The sequence below is a fragment of the Pholcus phalangioides genome, unplaced genomic scaffold (genome assembly GCF_987345545.1).
Source record: "Pholcus phalangioides strain wild (caught in Gottingen) unplaced genomic scaffold, Ppha-v1.0 ptg000015l_1, whole genome shotgun sequence".
Taxonomy (NCBI): Eukaryota; Metazoa; Arthropoda; class Arachnida; order Araneae; family Pholcidae; genus Pholcus; species Pholcus phalangioides.
In genome coordinates, this window is record NW_028301608.1 from 109,649,823 (window position 1) to 109,673,569 (window position 23,747).

The 23,747-nt window shown below is 42.8% G+C and overlaps 1 protein-coding gene across 1 annotated transcript; it reads right to left on the reverse strand.

The window, feature by feature from the left end:
• Nucleotides 1-5,542: 5,542 nt before the first annotated feature.
• Nucleotides 5,543-13,528, reverse strand: LOC149077554 (U7 snRNA-associated Sm-like protein LSm10). Its single transcript, XM_089242796.1, has 3 exons — nt 13,294-13,528; nt 10,089-10,184; nt 5,543-6,211 (listed from the first exon to the last, which is right to left on the reverse strand). The coding sequence occupies exons 1-3, from the start codon at nt 13,425-13,427 to the stop codon at nt 5,872-5,874; spliced, it is 570 nt and encodes a 189-aa protein (XP_089098922.1). The 5' UTR covers nt 13,428-13,528; the 3' UTR covers nt 5,543-5,871.
• Between the last annotated feature and the right edge of the window lie 10,219 nt (nt 13,529-23,747).

Genomic DNA, 23,747 nt, shown 5'->3' on the forward strand with positions numbered 1-23,747 from the left:
ATGCTACCATTCATTTTCCAGAATTCTGTTTCTATTTCGGGCTCATGGATTTTTAACCTTTTGCACCAATAAGATGAAGGTCACGAACTCTTTCACAGAATAATACTCGATATATGTAATAGGGCAAAGTAAATTGTTTTCTCATCCAAGCTCCTGAACGTCCATGAAATCTCTCTGTGGACCTCTAGTTAGAAACACCTGCTCTATAACGAGTTTGATGTTGTATCGAATCACCTGTTGTAGTCTCTTCTTATAAAAATTTATCTACTGAAAATTTCAGACACCGTACATTTTGTGTCCTACTGTGTATATTTTTAAACAGAAATATGTATGTTTATACGAGATGCTTTTAAACTATGTGTGTGTGTATGCATTAACAGCCAATGTTTTAAATCTGGCCAGTTTGTGAATCGGCCAGCCAAAGCTCAAGTTAACATAGTTTTTTGTATATTTTGAACTGTATTTGTGAAGTGACTCTGTTAGCGATGCAGATAACATAAATGTTTAGTTTCTGTTTTACCTTATTTATGTACGTAATTCATTTATAAGCACTGTCATACGAAAAGGGTCTCACACTCTAAATTTCTTACGGTTTTGAGTGATTTTTTTTTTCTGTAATAAACATTGATGCCATCTAACATCCAGATTTTTTTTTTTTGCATATTCCTCGTTTAAATGTGGAAAGTTTCGAGGCATGAAATCTTTCATATTCATTACCGATATCCTAGGTGACTCATCCTTTTTCTATAAAGATATGTTGCTTGAAGCATGGAAAAACCGTAAAGCATTCTTTTTTCATCTATTCCTGTTGGTACATTAGCGTGATTTCTAATTATTTTCCATTTATGCAGCTATATCAACAATGTTTTGATTCTATAATTTCAGTACGATGATTGTTCAATTATCACTGTGTAACACAATTTATGTCCTTGATTTGCGGACCACATTTTCCATTGACTTATGACTAAAAAAAGACTAAATACGGCAATTTTGCTTTAAACTTTGCTTTTGCATTCAGGATAGCGAATTTTTTTTTTTTTGTTACCTTGGCGGGGTCAAACACCTGAAAAGCAGGACTATGTGAGTTGTAAGGAAATACCATGTAAATATTATGTGACAAACGATTGTTTTTTCTTAGAACTGCCAGTTATTGATATCACAAATCATTGATACCCAAGAGTGACCACATTTCTTTGAAACTATAGCAAGAAATGTGCCATTTGTTGCCAATCAATCATCAAAATGGTCAGATTGCCTCCCATTACCAAAAACCACAGAAACGCCAAAGAAAAAAATAACTGTTTTTGAGACCAAAAAACTGCAGATATGTTAACAAAAAACTGTATATATGTTACAGTAAATTAGATAAATCAATTATTATGTATTGTAACTGGCATTTTTAGTCACTTATTATTTTGGACAGTTATATTTAATAATCGGTTGTGATTTATAACAAAATTTATCACATATACAGTGAAACCTGTCTATAACGATATTGTACAGAATGTTATAGACAGGTTTCTCTGTAAATCCAATGCTGTAATTGCAGTCGCAGACTCTATTCATTCGGCATTGTGTCATGCGATTTCGAAATTTTCACAAAATTCTAACATTTCTTTAATTTTACATGACTGATTTCCAAAAAGGACAAAACATTGAAATTAGTCTCATTAAATAGTTTATGACATTCCTAGATTTTTAAAAAAAACACGAGAGAGGGGTTTTATCAGATTACACAGTCAAGAATGTGTAATATGAAGAACTTCTCCCAAAAGAAGTCAAAGACTGATAAATCAGCTTGGAATATCTATGTTCGCATGCTTAATGGCTTCCTAGGTAATCGCTATACCAAAAACCATGTTGAACTTGTGGGGAAAATAAATAAAAATCTATACAAAATTGAAATGCCCAATATTTCTCTAAATTTGGCACATCACTTCCTTCTCACTTTTTGAAAAATTCAAAGCCAGGGGGCTTACCCAAAAGAGCACCTTCACCAATGAATTCTCAACTTGGACCATCTATATAAGAGGAAACACATTGAAAATATCATGGAGATAATTCTTTCGGCAGCTAAAACATGAAAATGTGTTTATGGAAATAAAAGATGAAAAAAGTCCCATATCTTACAAAAAGCAATGTTTAAGGGGAATAATCATGATTATTCAGGACAAGCAGGCACAGAAATAACAACTTTTACCCAAAGACATGAATGAATACCAGGACTTACCCTCTTGCAGAGATCTCTTTCCTGCCAGCTTTGTGGTAGAGTCTGGAACAAAGTGTGTACCTAATAGTGTGTCTGATTTTTCAGTGCTGCCATCTAAATTTCAATTCAAGGATAAATAAAATTTTTTTTTTTTTTGTTACGTAGTGTTATGATCTAATTTCACTAATTCTGCTTATCTTGTCATTGTTTTATTTATACATTAAGTTTCAAATCGAATGTGCTGTAAAGTTATGGTGCATTCATGAACTTGTCTACCATTTGCTTTCCATCGATGTCTATAAATTATCCCTGTCTCAAATACAAGAATTTTGGCTTGTGAAATGTTGTTAATCAGCAAACGATTCGTTTTTAATTCTTTTATGTTACCGAGTCATTTTATTGAAATTGCGTGGAATTTTTAGAAGTTTGTTCGTGTGTGTATTTGTTACGTTGTATATTTTCTTTGAGTTTGATAAATTTTATGACGCGCGCATGCATTTTTAAAAAAATTACTGTCACATTAAAAACAGTTTATTTTATGGAGAAGTGTTGTTTTTTTTTTGCTGGTTTGTGATTAATAGTTGTTAAATTTTCATTTAAAAAAAAGTGTCTCACCGCAGAGAGCAGTGCCTCTGAATATAGTGGTTTTTCTGTGGCACCAAAGAAGACACCACTTCCACGCTTTGGTAAGGCCATTAAACAGCTTTCAAAGGTAAAAAAATGTGGATAGAAAAGTGTGTGTTGAAGAACCACCAGGGAAAAGTAAAAACATATTTTACAAAATCGGGAAATTGAGGCATTTTTAGAAAAAAAATTCGGTAAGTTCTGAGCATAAACCCAACATGGATACCCCAGTGTTAAGACAGATTTTCAGTACACCAGCACAGAATGCTTTGGATGGTCTTATAGGGAAACAAAAACCCTTTCTACTGCCTAGAGCACGGTTTCCAACTGCGGTTCCTTAGATACTGTTCCCACCACAACTGCCACCGTCAACTATATACACAGTCTATTTTGTTCTTCCCTCACCTTTCATTTATTATATATCATTATTATTTGTTATAATTGTACTGAATGTTCTGTAAATAGCTACTCTATAATGCTGTGATTGCCAGTATGAGCCAAGTCTGCTTCTTGGCAATTTTTCCCCCCGGTTTCTTGTATTATTGTTTTCTTGAAAAAATCAAATATATTGGTTGATTGATAAGCGCTTTTGGGGTTCCTCGTGATCAAACACAATGGAACCCTTAAAAACCCGCGAGAGCTTTGTCAAAGAAGAAAACTTTCTTCATTCTTGTTAATATTCGCAAATGTAATTTTAACGAGGTAGTGTCATTCAAAAAAAATCCAGATAATTTGGAAGACTAGAGAATGTGCAAGCATGTGAGTGGCCAAAAGAATGACCTGGTGAGCACGAGACGAAAACAGTGACTTAGAGGGTGTGAATGAAAGCATGTGAACGAACGAGACTATTTTTGTATCCCCAAGTCGTCTTCGGTGACCCCTTCAAAAGTGGATCCTGCGTACGCCCCTGATCAAGGGGTGGTACCTATCCCTCTGACGTGTCGCCCTCTTTCATTTTGTGCTGGGGGGGCTATTATGCTGTTGAGATGGCAGTAGTAAAAAAGGACACGTCTCGTTAATATTCCTTAGGAACTTCTTACGTATTAGAGACACGTCGGGAAAGCGCAATTTAGTCAGACAAATATATGACATAGATCTTAGAGATCTAAGGTTAGTTCATAACCTTATAAATATATAGCAGAATATCATATCAAAATTTCGTAAAAGAGAAGCTTCTTGAGTTTTCTTTCCCCGCTTTATTTTATGGCGAGAGGAGAGCGTGAGTTGGGATGTAAAGCTTTCGCTGCATTCACTGTAGTTTTACGAGTGTGCCGTGAAATAAAATCGTTTTCTTTAGGTTCCGTGATTTTGTGCATTAATTTGAGATCCTTCTAATATTAATTGTCTAAGAATCTTCCGCCGCCGCTCGGAAGGGATGCCCACCTAATCGCTTCTTACAATTTGGCGCCCAACGTCGTGGTGAAACTGACATCCGATTTCATTAGTAAGGTCTCTGATCAAGGGCGTACCCAGGATCTGAACTGGGGGGAACTCACGGATACTAAATTGATGTCTGTGCTGTGTCAATTACTACACTTTAATTTCTCTTCTGGGGGGTATTTAGTACCCAGCCCTCGCTGGGTACGCCCATGTTCCTGATAGCGCCTACAATCGGAATGGCGTACCTGGCCAAAGGTAAGAAACGTGATTTGATCCTACTTGCTCTAGAATTAAGAGAGGACGTTCCGAATTATTTACTTGTAGTTGATATGAAGCATATACTAATAACGAAATCCGGTTATGAAGAATTCGTGAAAGCCCTGCTGGGTACTATTATCGGAGAAAAAAACGAGCTATAGAATAGCTGAGGGAAGAGAAGAAAATCACGTTAGAATCCCCCAAAGAAAAAGAACTAGCTAGAATCGCCGAGGAACGAGCGAGATCGAATCCCCCTAGAACGTTCTTCTGTACTCGAGATGTGGTTGCACCTTGAGTTTCAACGACTTTTGCAACTGGCGGAAGAGCCATCTGTCGCTCAGCCGAAGTTCATGTTGTTCGAGTATGAATTTCATCCTGAATGAAGATGTCGGAATTCTTAGATGTACTCCTACGCCGTTTCAAGCTGAGTGCGGGAAGGCCAGGACCCAGTGTCTACGCTTGGCGCCTCAGTGGTAAGATGCTCGTCTTCCACTATGAAGGTTGCTGTCAAGGTCCATGGGTACGCACGCATCCAGCCAAAAGAACACCAGAAAAAGTTCTTTACCTAGTGAGTCTTCGTTTCCCACTCAACTCTACTAGTTGGAAATTGCCATATGGCGATATATGACTGGAGTTGGTGTGCGATATAGTACCATAAAAAAAAATGCATTTACGCCCTAAGAAATATTCCGTAAACACCTAAAAAAAATATTCTACAAAATTGGTTGACCATATTTTCTGGAGGAAATTGCAAACAAAATCACCAATGATTGTCAAAAATGACGCCAAAGGTACACAAATAAAATTCGAATTATTGCTGAAAACGTCGATTCCGGGAAATGAAGCTAGAGAGAGCTTGGGGGAAAAGTCCCCCTCCATCGTTATGATGAAATATGCAAAGCAATACTCTAAAATATGAAAACGCCATAAATTCTGATCATGAAAAATGCCCCAAAACTACTGGGAAAAAAAAACATGAAAAATTTCTACATCGTATAAAAAAATAGCGAAATATGAAAAGATGCAAAAAAAAAGCACACACACATAACGCAGAAATTGACTAAAATTATTACCTTATGCAACAGGTTTATTATACAATTAATTTTGAACGTACAAATATGGCAGCACTATAAATTATAAATGCCTTTCACCACACAAATAAGTAATAACGACGGAGAACGAAAAATTGACTATTCTTTACTATAACAGAAATTCCACAAAAATGAGCATTATCAAAAAAATGCAAAATCAATACATGAAACACGAGGAAAAACTGATTTCAGTGAAAGGAAAATACACGAACTTCTTCACTTAGGGAAGGGAGAAAATTAACACAAGTTCAGAAGAGAGACAAAAAAACCACATACACGAAAGATGAACAAACCAAAAAAAAGACACATTCAGTAATAGCTGCTGGTGTAACTATGACTACCGTAGTGACTACCACCACCACTATAATGGTTGCTGCTACCGCTGTAGCCGCCGCCGCCGTAGCGGTTTCCACTGCCGCCGCTGCCATAGCCACTGGAGCTGCTCCCATAGCGGCCGCTGCTGCCGTTGGTCATGCCGCTCCTGGAGCCACCGCGAGGCCGAAAGCCCCCGCCACGGCCACCGCGACCACGACTTCGGCCGCGACCACGTCCGCGGCCCCTACCTCGTCCGCTTGGCATGCGAGCCAGTTCTTGCAACCTCTCCTTGATGCTCTTGATGATGTCTTCCTTGTCCGGCACCTGGACATACCTGCAACAAAACGAAAATATACACAACCAATCGTAGGTGCTTGTTCTCGAGTAAACACTATGCTCCGACAAGATTAACGGAATATCTATAGGAAAATTCACCGATAACAATTTATCACAAACGAGTGAGTGATCGAGTGAATGTGTGAGTGAACTATCGTTACGGAAAAAGTGATAAAAAAAAGAAAATCGGTTATTATGCATACTTACCGATCGTTTTGTTTACCAGACCGACGAATTTATCACTTTTACCGACGAATATGCATAACACCCAAGCGTCGTTGGTAAATTTGATAAATACTTGAAATTTATCGCCTTTTTCTTTTCTGTGATTATGCATAATACTCTAGTGCAGGGGTTCTATTTTTCTTTGCCGAGAATATTGGTAAATTTGATAAATTCCCCTGAATTAACTTTCACCGGCGATTATGCATAGTATCCAAGCGTCGTTTTGTTGGCAAACACGATAAATCGTAAATATGATAATTCACACACGTTTGCATCATTATATCCTGACCTGACTATATTCATCATCACACACATACTAAACTCAATTAGAATTTTTTCTCACGCTATTTATTACTTTATTCTAATTATTCTTTGATAATTAATATGCATTAATTACCAAATCAACGCATAATCGCAGATAAAGGCGATAAATTTCAGTTTCTTATCAAATTCACCAATGACACTTAGTTATTATGCATAATCGCTAGTAAAAGCGATAATTTTTTTTTAGCATTTATCAAATTTATCAACGACGATTGGGTATTACGCATATTCGAAGGTAAAACTGATGGATTTATCAAACTTACCACGACGATTGCTAAGTACGCATAATAACCGGATTGATCACATGTACGCGTAGCAGATATACATCTCGAGTAAGCTAGTGAAAGTGATCGTATGAGTGACCACATGAATGAGTGACTGTCGCTCATTCTTGAGGCCAATTTTGGGGGCCCCCCTTTAAAATCCTGTGGACCCTAGGTACGAGCTCCGTCTGCCAGTGTGAGAAACATGAACTGGTGATGACAGCTCACTAATCAGACCGAAGTTTTCCAAATTACCACTCGTAGGAACACAAAATAATCAGAAAACACAATTTCAATTAGAAATGGGGCGGGGGGGGGGGGATTCAAATTACTATTATTTTTTAAAAATCATTTTTCCCTTTCAACAAGGAACAGATTGATTCTGGAAAAATTGCATGCGGTAAAATTACAGGGAAATGAAATCCGTTAATATTGTTTGTTTATTTGTTGATGATTGTGATGATCCACTTGTTTGACCCTGCGGCGGTGAACTCTGCGGGCTATAGCCAAGGGGGTGGGGGAAAGGAGAGGTTGAAAAAAGCGTAACGGGGAAAGGGCGGCAAAATTTTAAAACCGTGAATCCGCTGCTGCTCAAAGTGCGAGAGAGACCAGCTCAGTATATCACCTAGAGATTTTGACCTAGAGATGAGCGTGACCACAAGAGTGCGCAAGCATGTGAGTAAACATAAGAACTTAAAGAGACACAACCATATTTACAGGCTGGGGGAGGCAAGTGGGTCATAGTACAGGGCGGCGAATTTGAGGAATCAGTGGTCCAGAAAAATAAACCAGAATTAGAGAAAGACGAGCAGCCCACACAGGCGGCAAACCGTATGTACCTCTCTGCAGATGACACTCGCATACACTATGTTCCAACCCATCTGACGAATCGAAACATGTGCTTATGTTACGGCGTTACAAATCCCAGACGCCAGGTCGCCTAAAAAATTGTCATAGGCACCTATAAATTTCTTTGTGTAGTTACTAAATTGCAAGTTGAGAGCGGCACAAAATGTTTGGAATTTATAGCAGCATATCTGCCAACATGAAAGAGGGTCATTATCAGGGTCGATCTACGGGGCATAATTGATTAGTATGAGCTTATATAATTCATGAAATTTTCGGAACTTCCATATGACAATATTGCAAAAATAAATTCAAGAAAACTCCGGACTAAAAAACGGGTAAAACCGGGACAGTTTCCGAAAAAGTCGGGCGCAGAAAAAAAATCATGAAAAATGCGGGACGTATGGTCGCCGACTATTTTTTCTTTTTAGTGAATTTTAAAATCACCCCTCCCAACAGCAAGCTCTAGATCGACCCTTTCCTCACTATGCCCCGGAAAAGGAGGGGAAAAAAAACCATTATTTTGGACCTTTTTCTTCGGACAAAAATTTTTTTGCGATGTGCACATTTCTTACTACTCACGTGTTGCAATCTTTTTGTTATCTCATCACATTCTGAATAATGGGGTATCTTCCCCCCCCCCCGTTTTCCAAGATAAAAAATCGGGATATAATTATTACTACCAGCTTTCTGAAGAGATCAAATGATCGTTATATGGACAGGTGGATCTAAAAAGTGGTCATCGTTATGGGTTCAAAATACATAGGAATTCCTCCGGAACCAAAGTAAATATTAGCCTGTATTATAGGCAGGTTTATTGTTATAGATCAAGGGTGCTTGCTCAACCTTTGGGACAGTGGAGTGATGTGGAACTTACCACAGGTCACTTGAATGTTGTGGAACTTACCACAGGTCACTTGAGTAACGTGGAACTTTACCACGAGCCGCATAAGTGCTCTGGAACTGCTTCGAGGGTCACTTGAGTGATGTATAACTGTACCACGGGCAGCTTAAATATAAATAACCTGTAACTGCGTCACGGACCGTAGTTTGCAACTGTATCGTGGGGCACTCAAGTGATCTGTAAATGTGTCACGGGTCACTTAAGTGGTCTGCAAATGTGCTATTTCACAAAATTAGATTTGAGGTCACGGGCCACATCAGACAACTCCGGGGGCCACATTTGGCACGCGGGACATTAGTTGGTTTGGCGAATATGTTATAGACAGTATCGTTACACACAAGTTTCACTACACTTGCCCTCCTCCTCCCTCTCCCATTAAAATGGTCGTCGTACCCTGAGCCACAACAGTTTTTGAGGCCTATGTGACTTCATATAGACTACATATTTCGAGAGGCCAAATTCGGCATCCAAAAGGTATACATAATTTACAGAAATGCTTAAAAAACCACCTTAATGAAAGAAAATAATTTTGAGGATTATTGAGAAAAATAAGTTTATAATTGATAAAAATTTATAATTAATGAAAAAATGTTTTTCCGAATTACTGATAGAAATAGTTTCAGAATCATTGCGAATTTCAAAATTGTTAATATAATAAACTAATATTATTAATGATACACGCGACTTCAGAATCATCAACTTATCATTAAACTCTAGAATTATTTCCAAACAAATTTTAGATTTATTAAAAGAAATAATCGATTGTAAAAACAATTAATTAATGACGGAAGTTATTACAAAATAAATAGTAATTGAAATTTAACGAAAGAAATTAATTCGGATTTAGAAAAAAAAAAACCTCATCAATAATTAGGAGAATCCTGTTTAGATACCGAAAATACCCGGTATGACTTGGTGGCCCGCGAACCCGTGTTTTCCGCAAGTTTAATTTGGCCCGCAATGTCTGAAAGGTTATAAGGTATCTCTGGTATAACCTATAAGTTATTAAATAAATCTCAATTCTTGATTTCAATGAATACAAATTCAAGCAAGCATCGTTGAAAAACCGGGAAATCTTCCATAAAATACAGGTCGTACGGTCACCCTACATACACAAACTTCTATCCCGCCAGCGGTAAAACTTCCCGCATACCTGGCCCGCGGACTGAAAAGGTTGTGTGCACAGCCCCCCCCCCCTTTTATATCAATCCATTCATATGTAACACGTGCATTAAACTTACAGAGGGCCACAAATATATCGGGGGAAAAAAAATACTACTAAAGTGACCACAGATGATTATAATTGATCTTACCTGACAAACTTTCCCTGGCAGCAGAACTTCCTGAACTCCCTGGTTGCACCAGACGGGGCGGTGTAGTTCACGTCCCTCATATCAATATTCATGTAGCTGTGAAAAGAAACATTATCAGAACTCAAATTTTAATCTCATACATGACAAATATTATACACACGTCTTTCACAAACAAATTTAAACGAAATTTCATCGATACCCTCTCGAGATGTTGACGGGACAAATATTTTTGTTTAAAAAGAACTATTCTTCCAAGTACAGTCGGCCCTCGGTATTCGAGGTCATTTATATAAATTATATAATTCACGGATTAGGTTTGATGTCACGGACGAAATCATCAGATGACTCCGAGGGCCATAGCATGTACACTGTTGACACTTACATCACGGGGGACGCAGGATAAAATTCCAACTGGGCAACCTATCGGGTCTCTTAAACATCGAATATTTCCATCAAACTGAAGAGGGAGAAGGCGGGGCAAATTTTACTCTATTTATTCCATACTTAATGCTTCCCCCCCCCCCCATGATTAAGGCCGGGCCTTCCACTCACAGAAGGAGAAATCAGCAGGGGGGCCGGCCACTGAAGGTTGAGAACCACATCCGATTTTTTCGAAACAGCATGTAAATTGGTAGACGGGTATTTCTAGCCCCCCCCCCCCCCGGAAAAATCTATTTGGACGAGGTGGACATGATGCTCATAAGATGGCCCTGCTTACAGTAATCATCTTTACGGTCCCGGGCCGCAGTCAAACAAAAACATCAAATTATCGAATAAATAATCCAAACGGATCCTTTGAGCCGAAAGGGGTGTAGTCCCTTCCAAAGCAAATTTATTCATTAGGAATAACCAATTATTGTAGGCTCACCCCTCCCCCACCCCCCGAAACCCGTTACAGCACCATCATGCTCCACCACGAGGCTCTGGGATATAGCCCCCGCCCCGAGCTGGGATCTTTCATGGACCCCTTCTATCAGTGGCGGATTAAAGTCGGTCGGGGCCCCCGAAGCAAAAGAAAATATTGGGCCCCCTAAATTAGAAAAAAGTGTTTATTTTTCGGGGCCCCAGGCAGGCCCGCCGTTAAATCCGCCTCTGCCTTCTATTGTGAATTTATTTTGAGAAGAAACAAAAATAGATCAGAATCATCTTGGGCTGCCAGAGGCTGGTGCAACGTCAGCCCACCCTCATAGAAGAGGAACAAGGCTGCGTTTGCTGCAGCATCTTTTACGAGGAAAGAGCATGTCAAACGGGCCAGAGAGGTGAACAGAAATTTCAAATTATTGAATATATACATCAAAGTAAATAAAACTAAAAAGGGGAGGGGCGACCCCTCAAATTGCTTGGGCCCTAACCTCGATAAGACGGCCTTTGATAATTTCTATTGCACAGATTATCTATTATTGTAGGCCCCTTCCAAGAAAGCACCACCGTATGGGCCCCCACATCCTTAAGCGGGGGGGGGGGGGCAAAAGCTGGCATCTTTCATTCTCCCTTCTATAGTGAATTTATAGTGGGGAAAAAACAAAAGTAGATCAGAATCGTCCCGGGAACCCCCACAGCTGGAGCCATGTCAGTCCCACCCTTGTTGAGTCCAAGGCGTTCTGCAACTACTACGTTCAAGAAACTCCAGGTTCTGTTCACCGTACCATCTTCACGGGGAGGGGGAAGAGATCAAATCCAACAAGGGCCCTGGGTCCCCGCATCTTCAAACAGAAACCTAAAACCATCATCGAATATTTCCATCAGACTGGGGAGGGGGAGGCAAAATTATTCGAGCCCGAACCTTGTTAAGACGGCCCTTGATAGTTTCTATTATATCGAATATCCAGTTTCTTCAATGCAAATTTCTATTTCAACGAATTCTTGAGGACATGGCCGTCCCTGCACCTTCAAACAGAAACCTGAACCACCAAATATTCCCATCGGGTTCAAGGCCCCCCCCCCCAAAAAAAAACCTGTTGGAGCCATGACAGTGTCAAGACCAGCGATTCTCAGTCGCCGGGCCCTGACATCACTCAAACCAGGTCGTGAGTATTAATCTTGTTCAATTTTCCTCCATTTATTCTCTTCCCTTCCCCCCCCCCGCATTAGACGTGTGCAAGGCCGGGCCTTCCCCTCACAAAAGTTATTACTTTTGGAAAACCACAGCAGGGCTGCGGGTTCCCAACTGGGAACCACTGATTTTTCGTAAGTTATCGTGTAAAGGCGAGCATTTCTAGCCAGGTCGGGATTGAAAAAAATCTTATTTGCCCGGGGTGTACACATGATGCCCACGTGCTGCCACAAGCCGGCCCTGCTTACAGTAGCATCTTTACGGAAAGGGGGATCCATCCAACGAGGGTTCCCGGGCCACATAATAGTCAAAGAGAAGCATCTCAAATTATCGAATATTTCCATTACAGCTGAAGAGAGGCCCTCAAATTGCTCAAGCCCTATAACCTCATTAATTAAACACAGCCCTTGAAGCTTCTATTACGCTGGTTTCCTCAACGATACTTCCAATCTTAACGGATCCTTGGATCCCGGGGAGGGGGCATCAAGGGCCTCGGTGTATCCTGTTCTTAGAACTTACAAAATTTAAAATAACCGATAGTCATGGGGCGAGGCCCCGAAACCTGTTAGAACGCCATTATGGCCCCCACATCCTTAAGCGGGGGGGGGGGGGCGAGCTAGGACCTTTCATGGGCCCTTTGGCAGTGAATTTACAGCGTGAAAAGACAAAAATTAATTAGAATCGTCCCGGTGCTCTCGAGATGGAGCCATACCAGTCCCGAATGGAACCACGGCCCTGGGACCTTAAGTACACAGGAACCCTCATGAAACGGAGGTGCTGTAAAACATATCAAGTGTAAGCATGTAAATTGAAAGGGACAAATTTTTAACCATGTGGGGGGGCCCCATGATGGTCTTGGGAGAGCCAGAATGGAACACAAGAATGTCTCTGCTGAAAACGAAACACGCATAACTACAACCAATCAAGATTGATCTCTCTGCAACAACGGATACAAGCTATTCCACGATTGGTCGTCCTTAGAATTCCTTCACCTTTTTAGCAACATGGACATTCTAGTTTCGATTCCGCGACATGAACGAAAGCTAGCACTAAATTCCGAATTCCCGCGATACGTCTTCAAACGAAATGACAAAATCATTCGAAACCAATCGAGAATGAATGGAAAATAATTGAAATTAATTGATTAATTACCCATCGACGTGTTCCACTCGGCCTTTGACAGCAGTTTCGTCCCGGAACTCGACGGTCGCCTCTTTGCCCTCGAACGATTGCAGAAGGCACATCAGAGTCTTTTGCGATATGGCGCGTTCCCTCATCGTCATCATCTTGGAAACTAATTATCTATCAACGAACGACAGAGAATTAAAAACTCCCGACTAAACTTTACGCGGAGACAACGTTGCCGCGCTACAGAAAATCTCAAACTGACGAATGTACTCAAGTGTTGCCAGTTCTTTCACCCGATAATATGCGGGTTAGTTTTGCAGCGCTTACTGGTGACGACTACGTCAACTAATGATTAGGGTCATTTCTGGTAGAGAATCACAGAACTGGATAGAAGCTTCATCTGACCATATTTCCTTCATAGAAATATGGGAAATCGGGGACCAGGCTGGATGTCGCTAATTATCGCAAATAAAATTGTCAAAGACAAGGAAAATTGTCAATTAAATGTTTCAAATGGAACTAAAGTTGCCAATCACAGCCAAAAAATTATAAAAGGCAAATAAATTTCCTCAACTAAAGCCAAAAAAAAATTGTCAAAGACGACACAAACTTGCCAATTACAGCCAACCATTGGTCAAAGACAAGTGAAGTTGCTAATTGCAGTCAAAAATGTTCGAAATGCAATTAAAGTTGACAATTATGGACAACAAAGTTGTCAAAGGCAAGTAAATTTGCAAAGTACAGCCAAAAAAATTATTTTCACTTTGGCAGTAGGCTACGTATACTGAAATTGGAACGATAAACAGGAAATTAGCCGAAGGCAAGTAAAGTTGCCAATTATAGCCAAGAAAAGTTGTCAAAGGCAAGTAAAGTCAGCAATTGCCACCAAAGTAAACTTGCCAACTTCGGCCGGAAAAGTTGTCAAAGGTGAGTGAAGTTGCCAATTACCGACAAAAAAGTTGCAAAGTACAGTAAAAAAAAATAGCCATAGAAATTGTCGCAGGCAAGTAAGTTTGCCAATCACGGCCAAAAAATTGTCTAAGGTAAGTACAGGGGCCAATTTCAGCCAAAAAAATTTGTTTTTTTTTCAATGGCAAGCAAAATGGTTAATTATAGCCAAAAATGTTTCAAACGCAAGTAAAGTTGCCAGTTACAGACAAAAAAGTTGTCAAAGGCAAGTAAGTTTGCCAAGCACAGCCGAAAAAAACTGTACTCGCTTCGGCATCATATACTAAAATTCGAATTGTACAGAGTAATCCGAAGATGTGGTGTCACTTTGCTATTACTACGAAGGTCTCAACAGCTGGCTGATACGAAGAAAAATCCAGGAAAGAAAATTCAACGGGTCTTGCAATGAATCGAACCCACGTCCTCTCACTTGCCGGATAAGTGCCCCTAGACAAAGCCAACGAATCTGCTTTCTTAGAGCTCGTGTGCGCTGAACGAGGTCGCACACGGACAGCCAGACAATTCGGGCCAAAGCTCACAATTTCTGACTCTCACCAGATGGCGACTTATTTGAAAATGGAAGTGAGAGGACGTGGGTTCGATTCTCCGCAAAGCCAGTTAAATTCATTTTCCTGGATTTATTTTTGCATGATACAGAGTAAATTATGCAAAGAAATTGTCGAAGGCAAGTAAAGTTGATAAACACAGCCAAAAGTTGTCAAACCTAAGGAAAGTTGCCAATTAGAGCCAAAAAAATGCCTAAAACAAGTAAATTTGTTAATCATAGTCAAGAATGTTTCAAAGGCAAGTAAAGTTGCCAATTACAGCCACAAAATGGTGAAGACATGTGAATTTGAATGTGACAAAAAAAAAATTGCACTCTCTTCAGCACTGCATATACTGTACGATACACAGAAAATTAGTCAAAGAAATTGACGAAGGCCAGTGCAGTTGCCAAATACGACCAAAAAATTGCCCAAGGCAAATTTACGCCATGAAAATAATCTCAATTCTTGATTTTGAAAATTTAAGTGAGATTCTTTGAAAATAAGAGAAAAACGGGACACATTTTATTAAAAAAAAGTTGGTTCAAATTTTAATGAATATTTCCGATTTCTGCTGGGGAGGGAAGGGGGGTGTTTTTTAAAATGAAGTCAATTATATTATGCGACTTACGCATTTATACAACGTATGGAAAAAGGGATCTCTGACCGTCGAGGAAGAAGGACGTGCGAAAAGTTGCTCCGGACCCCGGAAAGTGGATAGCTAAGCCTATACGACAGCGTGCGGCGCTGGTGAACGCCAAATCCACCGGGCGCAGAACATAGCTTCTCTCCCCTAGCCTGGCCTAGTGCTGGCTAGTAACTGAGGATCTGCAGCTAATTTTCACTGACGACAACGATATACTGAGGGCAATTTACGAAGCAGTCTAAAAGGTTTTACCGATTTTTTACGCGTTTTGTCGCACCGCGCCATTTTCTTGAGAGGTCAAGGCAGCGGTCGCAAAATGGGTGAGTCCCCTTAAAGCGCCCGCTTTATTTAGTTTTAGCCATAGGCGTAAACTTATTGAAAATGTTGGGGGGGCTCCGGCTCTAATGGAACCTCGTTTATACGACGCGTCGTATAAATGCGAAAGCAGTACTGAAAAACGAACTTTTTCCGAAAATAACCCCCCCCCCCACCTTTTTTTTACAGACGTTTCCGAAAAAAAATTTTGTGGAAAATCTGTCGTTTTGATTCAAAATCTTATGCTTGAGAAGAAATATACTTATAATACTATCATAACATTACTGTTGCTAAAGTCTCACGCAATTTTACGGTATTCATTTCAAGATTTAACAAAAAAAAGTGTTATTTAAACGTTATGTAAAACGTCCTTTACTTGACAGAGAACACCGTTACAAAATTATCGAATGTGGGGGCGACAAAAATCCCAGTTACAGCCCTGGCTATCAGCATACCGTAGCCCGTTCAATAATTATTTCAGTACCTGTCAAAAGCCATTGAACACAGGGCCACAACTAGGGAGGAGCAGGCGGGTCTCGTGCCCCGGGCGCTAGACCGGATGGGGTGCAAATTTCATTCTAAAACCTCTCCTTCATCATTACAAGGGGGGCGTCAAAATGCGCGCTTGCCCCGGGTAACCAAGCATCTAGTTGCAGCCCTGATTGAACCAGTCAATCATCTTAAATTTTATTACTTTTTCAGTAAAAAATATGCATGAGAAACTACAGTCGATCCCGCTTAGTTTTTCCGCTTACAACGTTTCTTCATGATGGGTTTTTGAAAACCGTAAAACACTGTATTTCAGTGACACGTTTTCACCAATTGAAAAATTATGTGATTCGATTGATAGAAAAGGTGTTTTCCAAAGACTTAGGGCCCTGGGTAAAGCAGGAATTAGGAGGCTCTTGCGACAAGAGTCAAAGATGTTAATTGGTCAGTGAATGTATGTTGTTTGAATTTCGGGGGCTTCATTTGCCCATGAAGAAATTAGGCCCTGTATACAAGGGGAAGAACCATTTTCATCCGGGCCGTGATGCTGACCTGACGTGCTTTCACTCTTGTGATCTTTTATTTCAGGTTCAACGGAAGCAACTTTTCACTTCAATCTTTCTAATCTGTGCATCCATTGACAACGGATACACCAAGGCTGGTGTGCTAGGAAGGCCAGGCCACTAGGCACTAGCCACAGATCCCTCACTTATATTCCCCCCCCATAATAGTATATTACTTGACACCCCCCATTCTCCCCCCCTCACCCTAAGAGGTTGATACGCACCTGCCAACAACGACCTACATGGAAGGAATTGCGCAGGGGTAAGTGTGTGCATGTTTAGAACATGGGCCGACTCTGCCCATATGCTGATGTAATTGACCCGCAGGTCATTAAAAAGTTAAGCGATATAGCGCGAGCTCTCGAAAAAGAGCCGGAAAAAATCGAGGAGTTCGATGGAGCCCTCGTTAAATATCTCGTCCATGTCAAAGAAGTGACGGACAACTTAAGCAGAGAAGGGGAAGATTGCGCAATCTCCCTTAAGCTTGATGCCTTGCTCTGCGATTACATTTTGGTAAAGTCACCTGACAATTCTATTCACGATTTCACCTATAATACTTTTGTGTCCAACGCTCGTAAATTCTTCATGGACATGCATAAGTTAACATGCAAACACAAAACCGCTCAAAAATTTTTGAAAGAGGGAAAATTAACCATTAATTCTGAGAATAGCGCTAAAACCCCCGAGGGGAGGAAAAGAAAGCGCACCAAAACGAAACATTCGCCCCCAAACAAACTTGATAACGAAGCATCTTCGGAATCAGTTAAAATTTCTGAAAAAAATTGTGAAGATACCGGGTCTAGCAGTGGCGGGGAGGACACCACTGAATCTTCTGAGAGTAGTACGAACAACCCACACAATATCTCCAGCAGCGTAAATGGGACGACCACGAACTCATCAAGTAGTGGTTCAAATACAAGCTCAGAGAGCTCGCCCCCCCCAAGAGACACCACTGAGAGGTCTGATCCCCTAAGCAGTGGTGTAATAGAAAGGACGCCACCAGCAATTAATTTTGAGATGACCCCCCCCTCACAGGAAAGAATTAACTCTTTCCCAATGATAAATGAAGTTTTGATTTCACCAACGAGCCCTGGACTCTCTATTCTAAATGTTGATAACTCTGGAAGACCCACCACGTCAACTCCGGTTCCGAGCGGCTCCCGCTCAGGAGCCGTGAACCAAGAGTCAGTAACGATCGACGGAAATCCTCGGGAAGCTACGGCAACCGAGAACGGAAACACCCCGATAACAACCAGACCGGCTCTGAGGAATAACCGCTCAAGAGCCGTGAACGATGACCCGCTTGCGACAAGAGCCAACCAAATAGCCCCCCCAATTCCAGCCAATAGCAGCTCAGAATCGGGGTATGACAATGAGGGAGAAGAGGAAGGGCGAAATGATAATAGCGGCTTCACCCAGGTAAACAGGAGTAAGAAGCTCAAAAAGAAACAGACAAAGTCGCCCCCCAGTGGCATCAACGTGGGAGCTAGTACGTCTTCTGCCCCCGCGTCCATTCATTCGCCCCCACGCACCAACCCCGCCCCCCCAACGATGCAAAGGGCGCCCACCCTCCCTAGATCGCGGCGCACTCAAAAAATTCCAGCCATTATATTAACTGAATGGGGAAAGAAATGGCTCACCGATTTCGCCCAAATAAGGGCACAATTCTCACCCCCCCCGGAAGCTAAACAAACTCACAACACCATTGTCGTGCAAGTGCACACAGAATCGGACCATAGAAAGATAACAAAAATTTTTGACGAGAAAAAATATAAATATCACACGTACCCACTTCTGGAAGACAAAGCACTTAAATTCGTAATTCGCGGGCTACCGTCGAATATCGACCCGAACGAAATAAAGGAGCAACTGACCCTACAACAAATCCAGGTGTTAAAAGTCAGCAGCATGAAAAACAATGCGACGGGACGAGCACTACCGCTTTTTCTAATAGAGATCAACCCATCGCAGGCGCAACTCACGGGGGTCACAGAACTCGCGGGTATGCCCATAGTGGTCGAACGGTACCGTGGAAACGTGTCCCCCCTGCAATGCAGGCGGTGCCTTCTATGGGGCCACACGAGCCATAGATGCCAAAATGCGGGCCGCTGCGGCTTCTGTAGCGGGCCTCACGAAACCAAAAATTGTAGACATGGAAATGATAAATCCAAGATGAAGTGTTTTTTCTGTGGGGGCCCCCACACTGCCACGTACCCCAGATGTCCTAAGAGACCCGGGAACTCGAAGGAAAAGGGCCGGATCATTTTGCCGAGGCTCCCCCCCCGCCTCCAGCCGTTTACTCTGGGACAATTCCCGGCTCTACCCGGTCAAAAAACATCGTATGCACAAGCAGTGGTGGCCCCGGGAGGAGAAGAGTCAAATTTTGAACTGGGAGCGCAAACGCTATTGGTTGGGCGATCAGCCAATAGCAACGCCAGCTGGAATTTTGGAGATTTCCAAGACACCCCTGCCGAGAAAATACGGGACAACCTGCAGAAACAGAAGGAACTTCACGCCACTGTACGGCCGGGTCCCCCCCCTTTCGCTAAAGGTAAAAAATTTAAAACTCTGGAAGAGTTACGACTTGAACTAGAAGAGAGGCTCCAAATTGAAGGGGAGAGATCCCATAAACGAGCCTACCCCACTGTGTTACACGAACTGCTGGTGAATAGAGCACGGTATGATCTCACGGACGTGGAAACGGAATACGAGACATCCACAGAAGAGGCCGAGGCCGATAAAGTGCCCAGCAATAAATCCCAGAGCACGGAGGGTCCAAGCAGTGCTACTAAAGAGTCTCAATCCACTCAGACCATTTTACCCGCACTTTTGCAACAGATCCCCCAGGACGCAATCCCGGAGCTAATTAAATTTCTGCAGACGCTAATTCCCAACCATAACAATAAGTCAACAAAACAATAGCTTTCTTAAACCTCTGTGCGTGATGGCCTGGAACGCCCGAGGGCTCTCAAATGACCTTAAAGAGTTACAGGAAGAACTACATAAAAACGAAGTTGACATTCTTGCAGTCTCCGAGACATGGCTACAACCTGGTAAAAACATACGTATTTATGGCTTCGACTGTCTCCGATCAGATCGCAGCAGAGGAAGGGGAGGGGGCGTCGCTCTGTTTATTAAACAAACCATACCGTTTACGCCACTGCCACCGGCACGTTCGGACAACCTGGAGACAGTGGGGGCCACATTACACATTAATCGCATTAATATCAATATTTATTCAATATACAAACCACCAAGAAGCCCTCTGGACTTCAACGTTCTAAACTCAATTTTCTACGCTAACACACCAGTACTCGCTGTGGGGGACTGGAATTGTAAAAACCCCATTTTTCTTAGCAAATATACAAATGCAGGAGGTAATAAACTAAGGAAATATGTCATTGACAAGCTTCTTAATATTCACTCCTCACCCACTCCTACACACACACCAAGCATACGAAGACACAGACCAGACGTCCTGGATTTCGGACTGTCCAAGAACCTATACTGTTTCACACACACACACTCACAAGACACGCTTAGCTCGGACCACAGCCCGATCTTTATACATATAGATCACCGTCTCCCTACAGTGAAGCCCACGTACAAGCGGATTGACTGGGCCCATGTCCAAGAGCAACTCGAGCTCCTCCAGATTACGCCACTGGTCGAGCCCTCGGCTCAGGAAATTGACGAAGCCATTAACACACTTACTCAGCAGCTTCAAGATATATGCAAAAATGCTACAACCGTTCTTAATTCCCCTAACCTTAAATTTGGACTGCACAAAAACATACTGGATAAAATTAAATATAAAAACAGGGTACGCAAGCAATGGCAGCGCCTGAGGCGGCGTCAAGATAAAATTGAATTAAATAGACTCATAAGGGAGATTAGACAAGAATCCACTGACCATATCAACAACAGGTTCACTGAATTTGTGCATAATGCAACAGCATCTAACGGAGACTTATGGAAGGTTTGGAAAATCTGCAAGCCTAAAACGAGAAATGTTAATTAGACACACAATCATCATCTTTTTCAAATCAATCGCATGAGAACGCCCGAACGCAACGGTCACGCTTTTTTTTCAGCTCTCGTTCCGACGGATACTGCACTGCCGACGCTAGTTCTCCCGTAGGGGTCCGGGTGAGAAGGAAATCTCAGCCCGGCCAAGGGAGTAGAACCCGGGGACCTAGGCCACAGTTAGGCCGGACGGGTCCCACAAGTTGATCTCTTAAGATCTTCAACTAACACCGAATAGAGATCGACGCTCTCAAACGGTAGTTCAGAATTAAGGCTGGTGACACCTGCTCGGGACCGCCGCAGCGACTTTGTCCGCGAGGCTCTCCGGTGCGCTAGCCGCAGAATCACCACTTCGCTTCTACATCGCCCCCTTCTCCCCCAGTGACTTTTTTGCTTTTCTCCCCCCCCCCATGTGCAATGGATTACACACCTTTTTTCTAGGATACTGAAAGACAAGGTAAGTGGTCTTATTTGAGCGCTCTCTATTTTGAGAATGGGTGTGTTATGTCCCTTCGCCACTGCTGAGGATGACGTCATTTATGCGCAATTACAGCGCCAATCGTTTGCATTCGATGAGCTCACTAGGGAGCAGCGCATCGAATTTGGTAATCTCCTACTAACATGGGCCAAAGGCAAGGAGAATATAATTAATAAGTCACCTTATCAATCGTTCAACAGTTGTAAGTTCGACGAAGCAATTCTCTCGCTTGCAACAAGCTACACGGAGCTATCCAACAGGCTAACTCTGCTTAATCGCCCAGACCAAATCAATGAAATAATCGAAAAAAATGAAAACCCATTAATCGAAAATTTTATATCTGAGGCAAGGGATTTCTTCGACAGGTTCCAAGATGCCTCATGTACCCATAAAACGTCACGCGCGTTCAAATTGGGAATTATCTCCACCCCTATCTCAATCGAAGGGACCTCACCTTCGACAAGCGAAACTCCGAAAAAAAATAATAAGAGGAAGAAAAGTCGCCCCCAAAAAAATTCGCCCCCAATTTCCGAAGATGAATCAAACCACTCTGGCGACAATGAATCGAACAACTTCACACTTCACTTCTCCCATACCGAGAACTCTACTGCCCTCGAGGACAGTACCCAATCGACAGTCTCAACTCAATCGACCTCCAGTGGCGTAACCGACACCACAGAAAATAGTACCGACGACACAAATTCGTCCTCATCCACCACTGAAGAACTCCCCGAGCCAACCTTGGCTCCAGATGTAGTAGCCCCCCACAACATATCAACCGACAGCACCGAGGAAGCGCCCCCCCCCAACTCGCCCCCAGTGCACGAATCTGACATAACAAATGTCTCAACCGATGCTCCCCCCCCGATAGCCTCCCCCCCTCCCCCGGTCATCACAAGTGATACATCACCCGATGAACCCACTCCCCAGCCTTCACCAACCTTGGCCCCCTCGCCCCCACCCTCCACCTCCTCAACCGCAGCCCCAGTGGACCAAGACGGCTTCACCAAAGTTTCCTACAGAAGGAAAAAGAAGCCAGCGCCCCCTCCCCCTGTGGCCTCACCGACTCCAATTCAAGCCGCCCCCAGTCGAAGAAATAAAATTAAAATCCCAGCTATAATTCTCTCACAATGGGGCGACACCTGGCTCCGGGATTTTGCAGCTGTCCGCAAAAAATGTGAACACCCCCCAGAGGCAAAACCAACAGGGGGCACCATTGTTTTTAAAACTTTCTCAGAAAATGATCACAGAACCGCCACGAAGTTTTTCGACTCGAAAAACTTCAAATACCATACGTACCGGCTGCAGCAGGACCAGACTCTCAAATTCGTCATCAGAGGGCTACCCGCAAATGTAAAACCAGCAGAAATCGAAGAAGCCCTCAAGGGACAAGGAATCGAGACAATTAAAATAACCAACATGAGGAACTACACCACTGGCCGCTTCCTCCCCCTCTTCATAGTCGAAGTCAATATTGACAACAAACATTTTGCCAATGTTACTGAAATCGAAGGCGCCCCCATAGAGGTCGAACGCTTTCAAGGGGGAGCCTCCCCAATCCAATGTAGGCGGTGCATGGCCCCCGGTCACACGGCCCTATTTTGCCGAAATCTGCCCATATGTGCCTTCTGCTCTGCGGGCCACGAAACGTCCCGTTGCACCCACAAGGGCAACAATAATTACCTGCGTTGTTTTTTCTGCAAAGGGAAACACACAGCCACTTTCCCTGGCTGCCCGGCCCGCCCCCCTACCCTGTGCAATGGCGGTCGCACATTTGTCCCCAAGCTTCCCCCTAGCCTTGCCCCCCCACAGGCAGCGGATTTCCCCCCGCTATCTGAAACCGCCCCCTTAATCGACTTCGACGATGAAACGTACGAACACGGTGCCGCCCCCATCGAAATTAGATCAACTCGACAACCAGTAATTGACACTGACAAACCAAAACAAAAGTCGCCCCCTTCCAACCTCACCGACCTTATAAAAAAGCAGGCGGAACTTCATGCCAAAATCAGGCCTGGCGCCCCCCCCCAGGCGAAGGGGAAACCCTCACTCACACTTGCTGAAATGAAGGAGAAACTCGAGACCCTCGAAGCCCGACGAAAATTCCAAATATGCACTTATGAACTCATATACCAAACGCCCAGACTTAACATCAGTGGCGTAAGTGATGTCAACACTTCTGTCCAAAGCGACCACTCCCAACAGCCCGACCCCCCCCCCGGTAAAAGCAGCCGAATCGATTGGACCCCCCACCCCCCCGATCTACGAAACCCCCACAACCTCGGCGGAACCCGCCCCCTCCCCCCCCTTGCCCGAAACCATCACCCAACCGTCGCCCCCAAAAGAAAATAATTCCCTAGTCAACTCTCTTGGTACGCAGCTCTCCTCCCTATCCCAGGAGACCATCTCTGCATTAATCGCCCTCCTCTCCACCCTTCTTAACAAAAATTGATAATAACGGCGCCCCC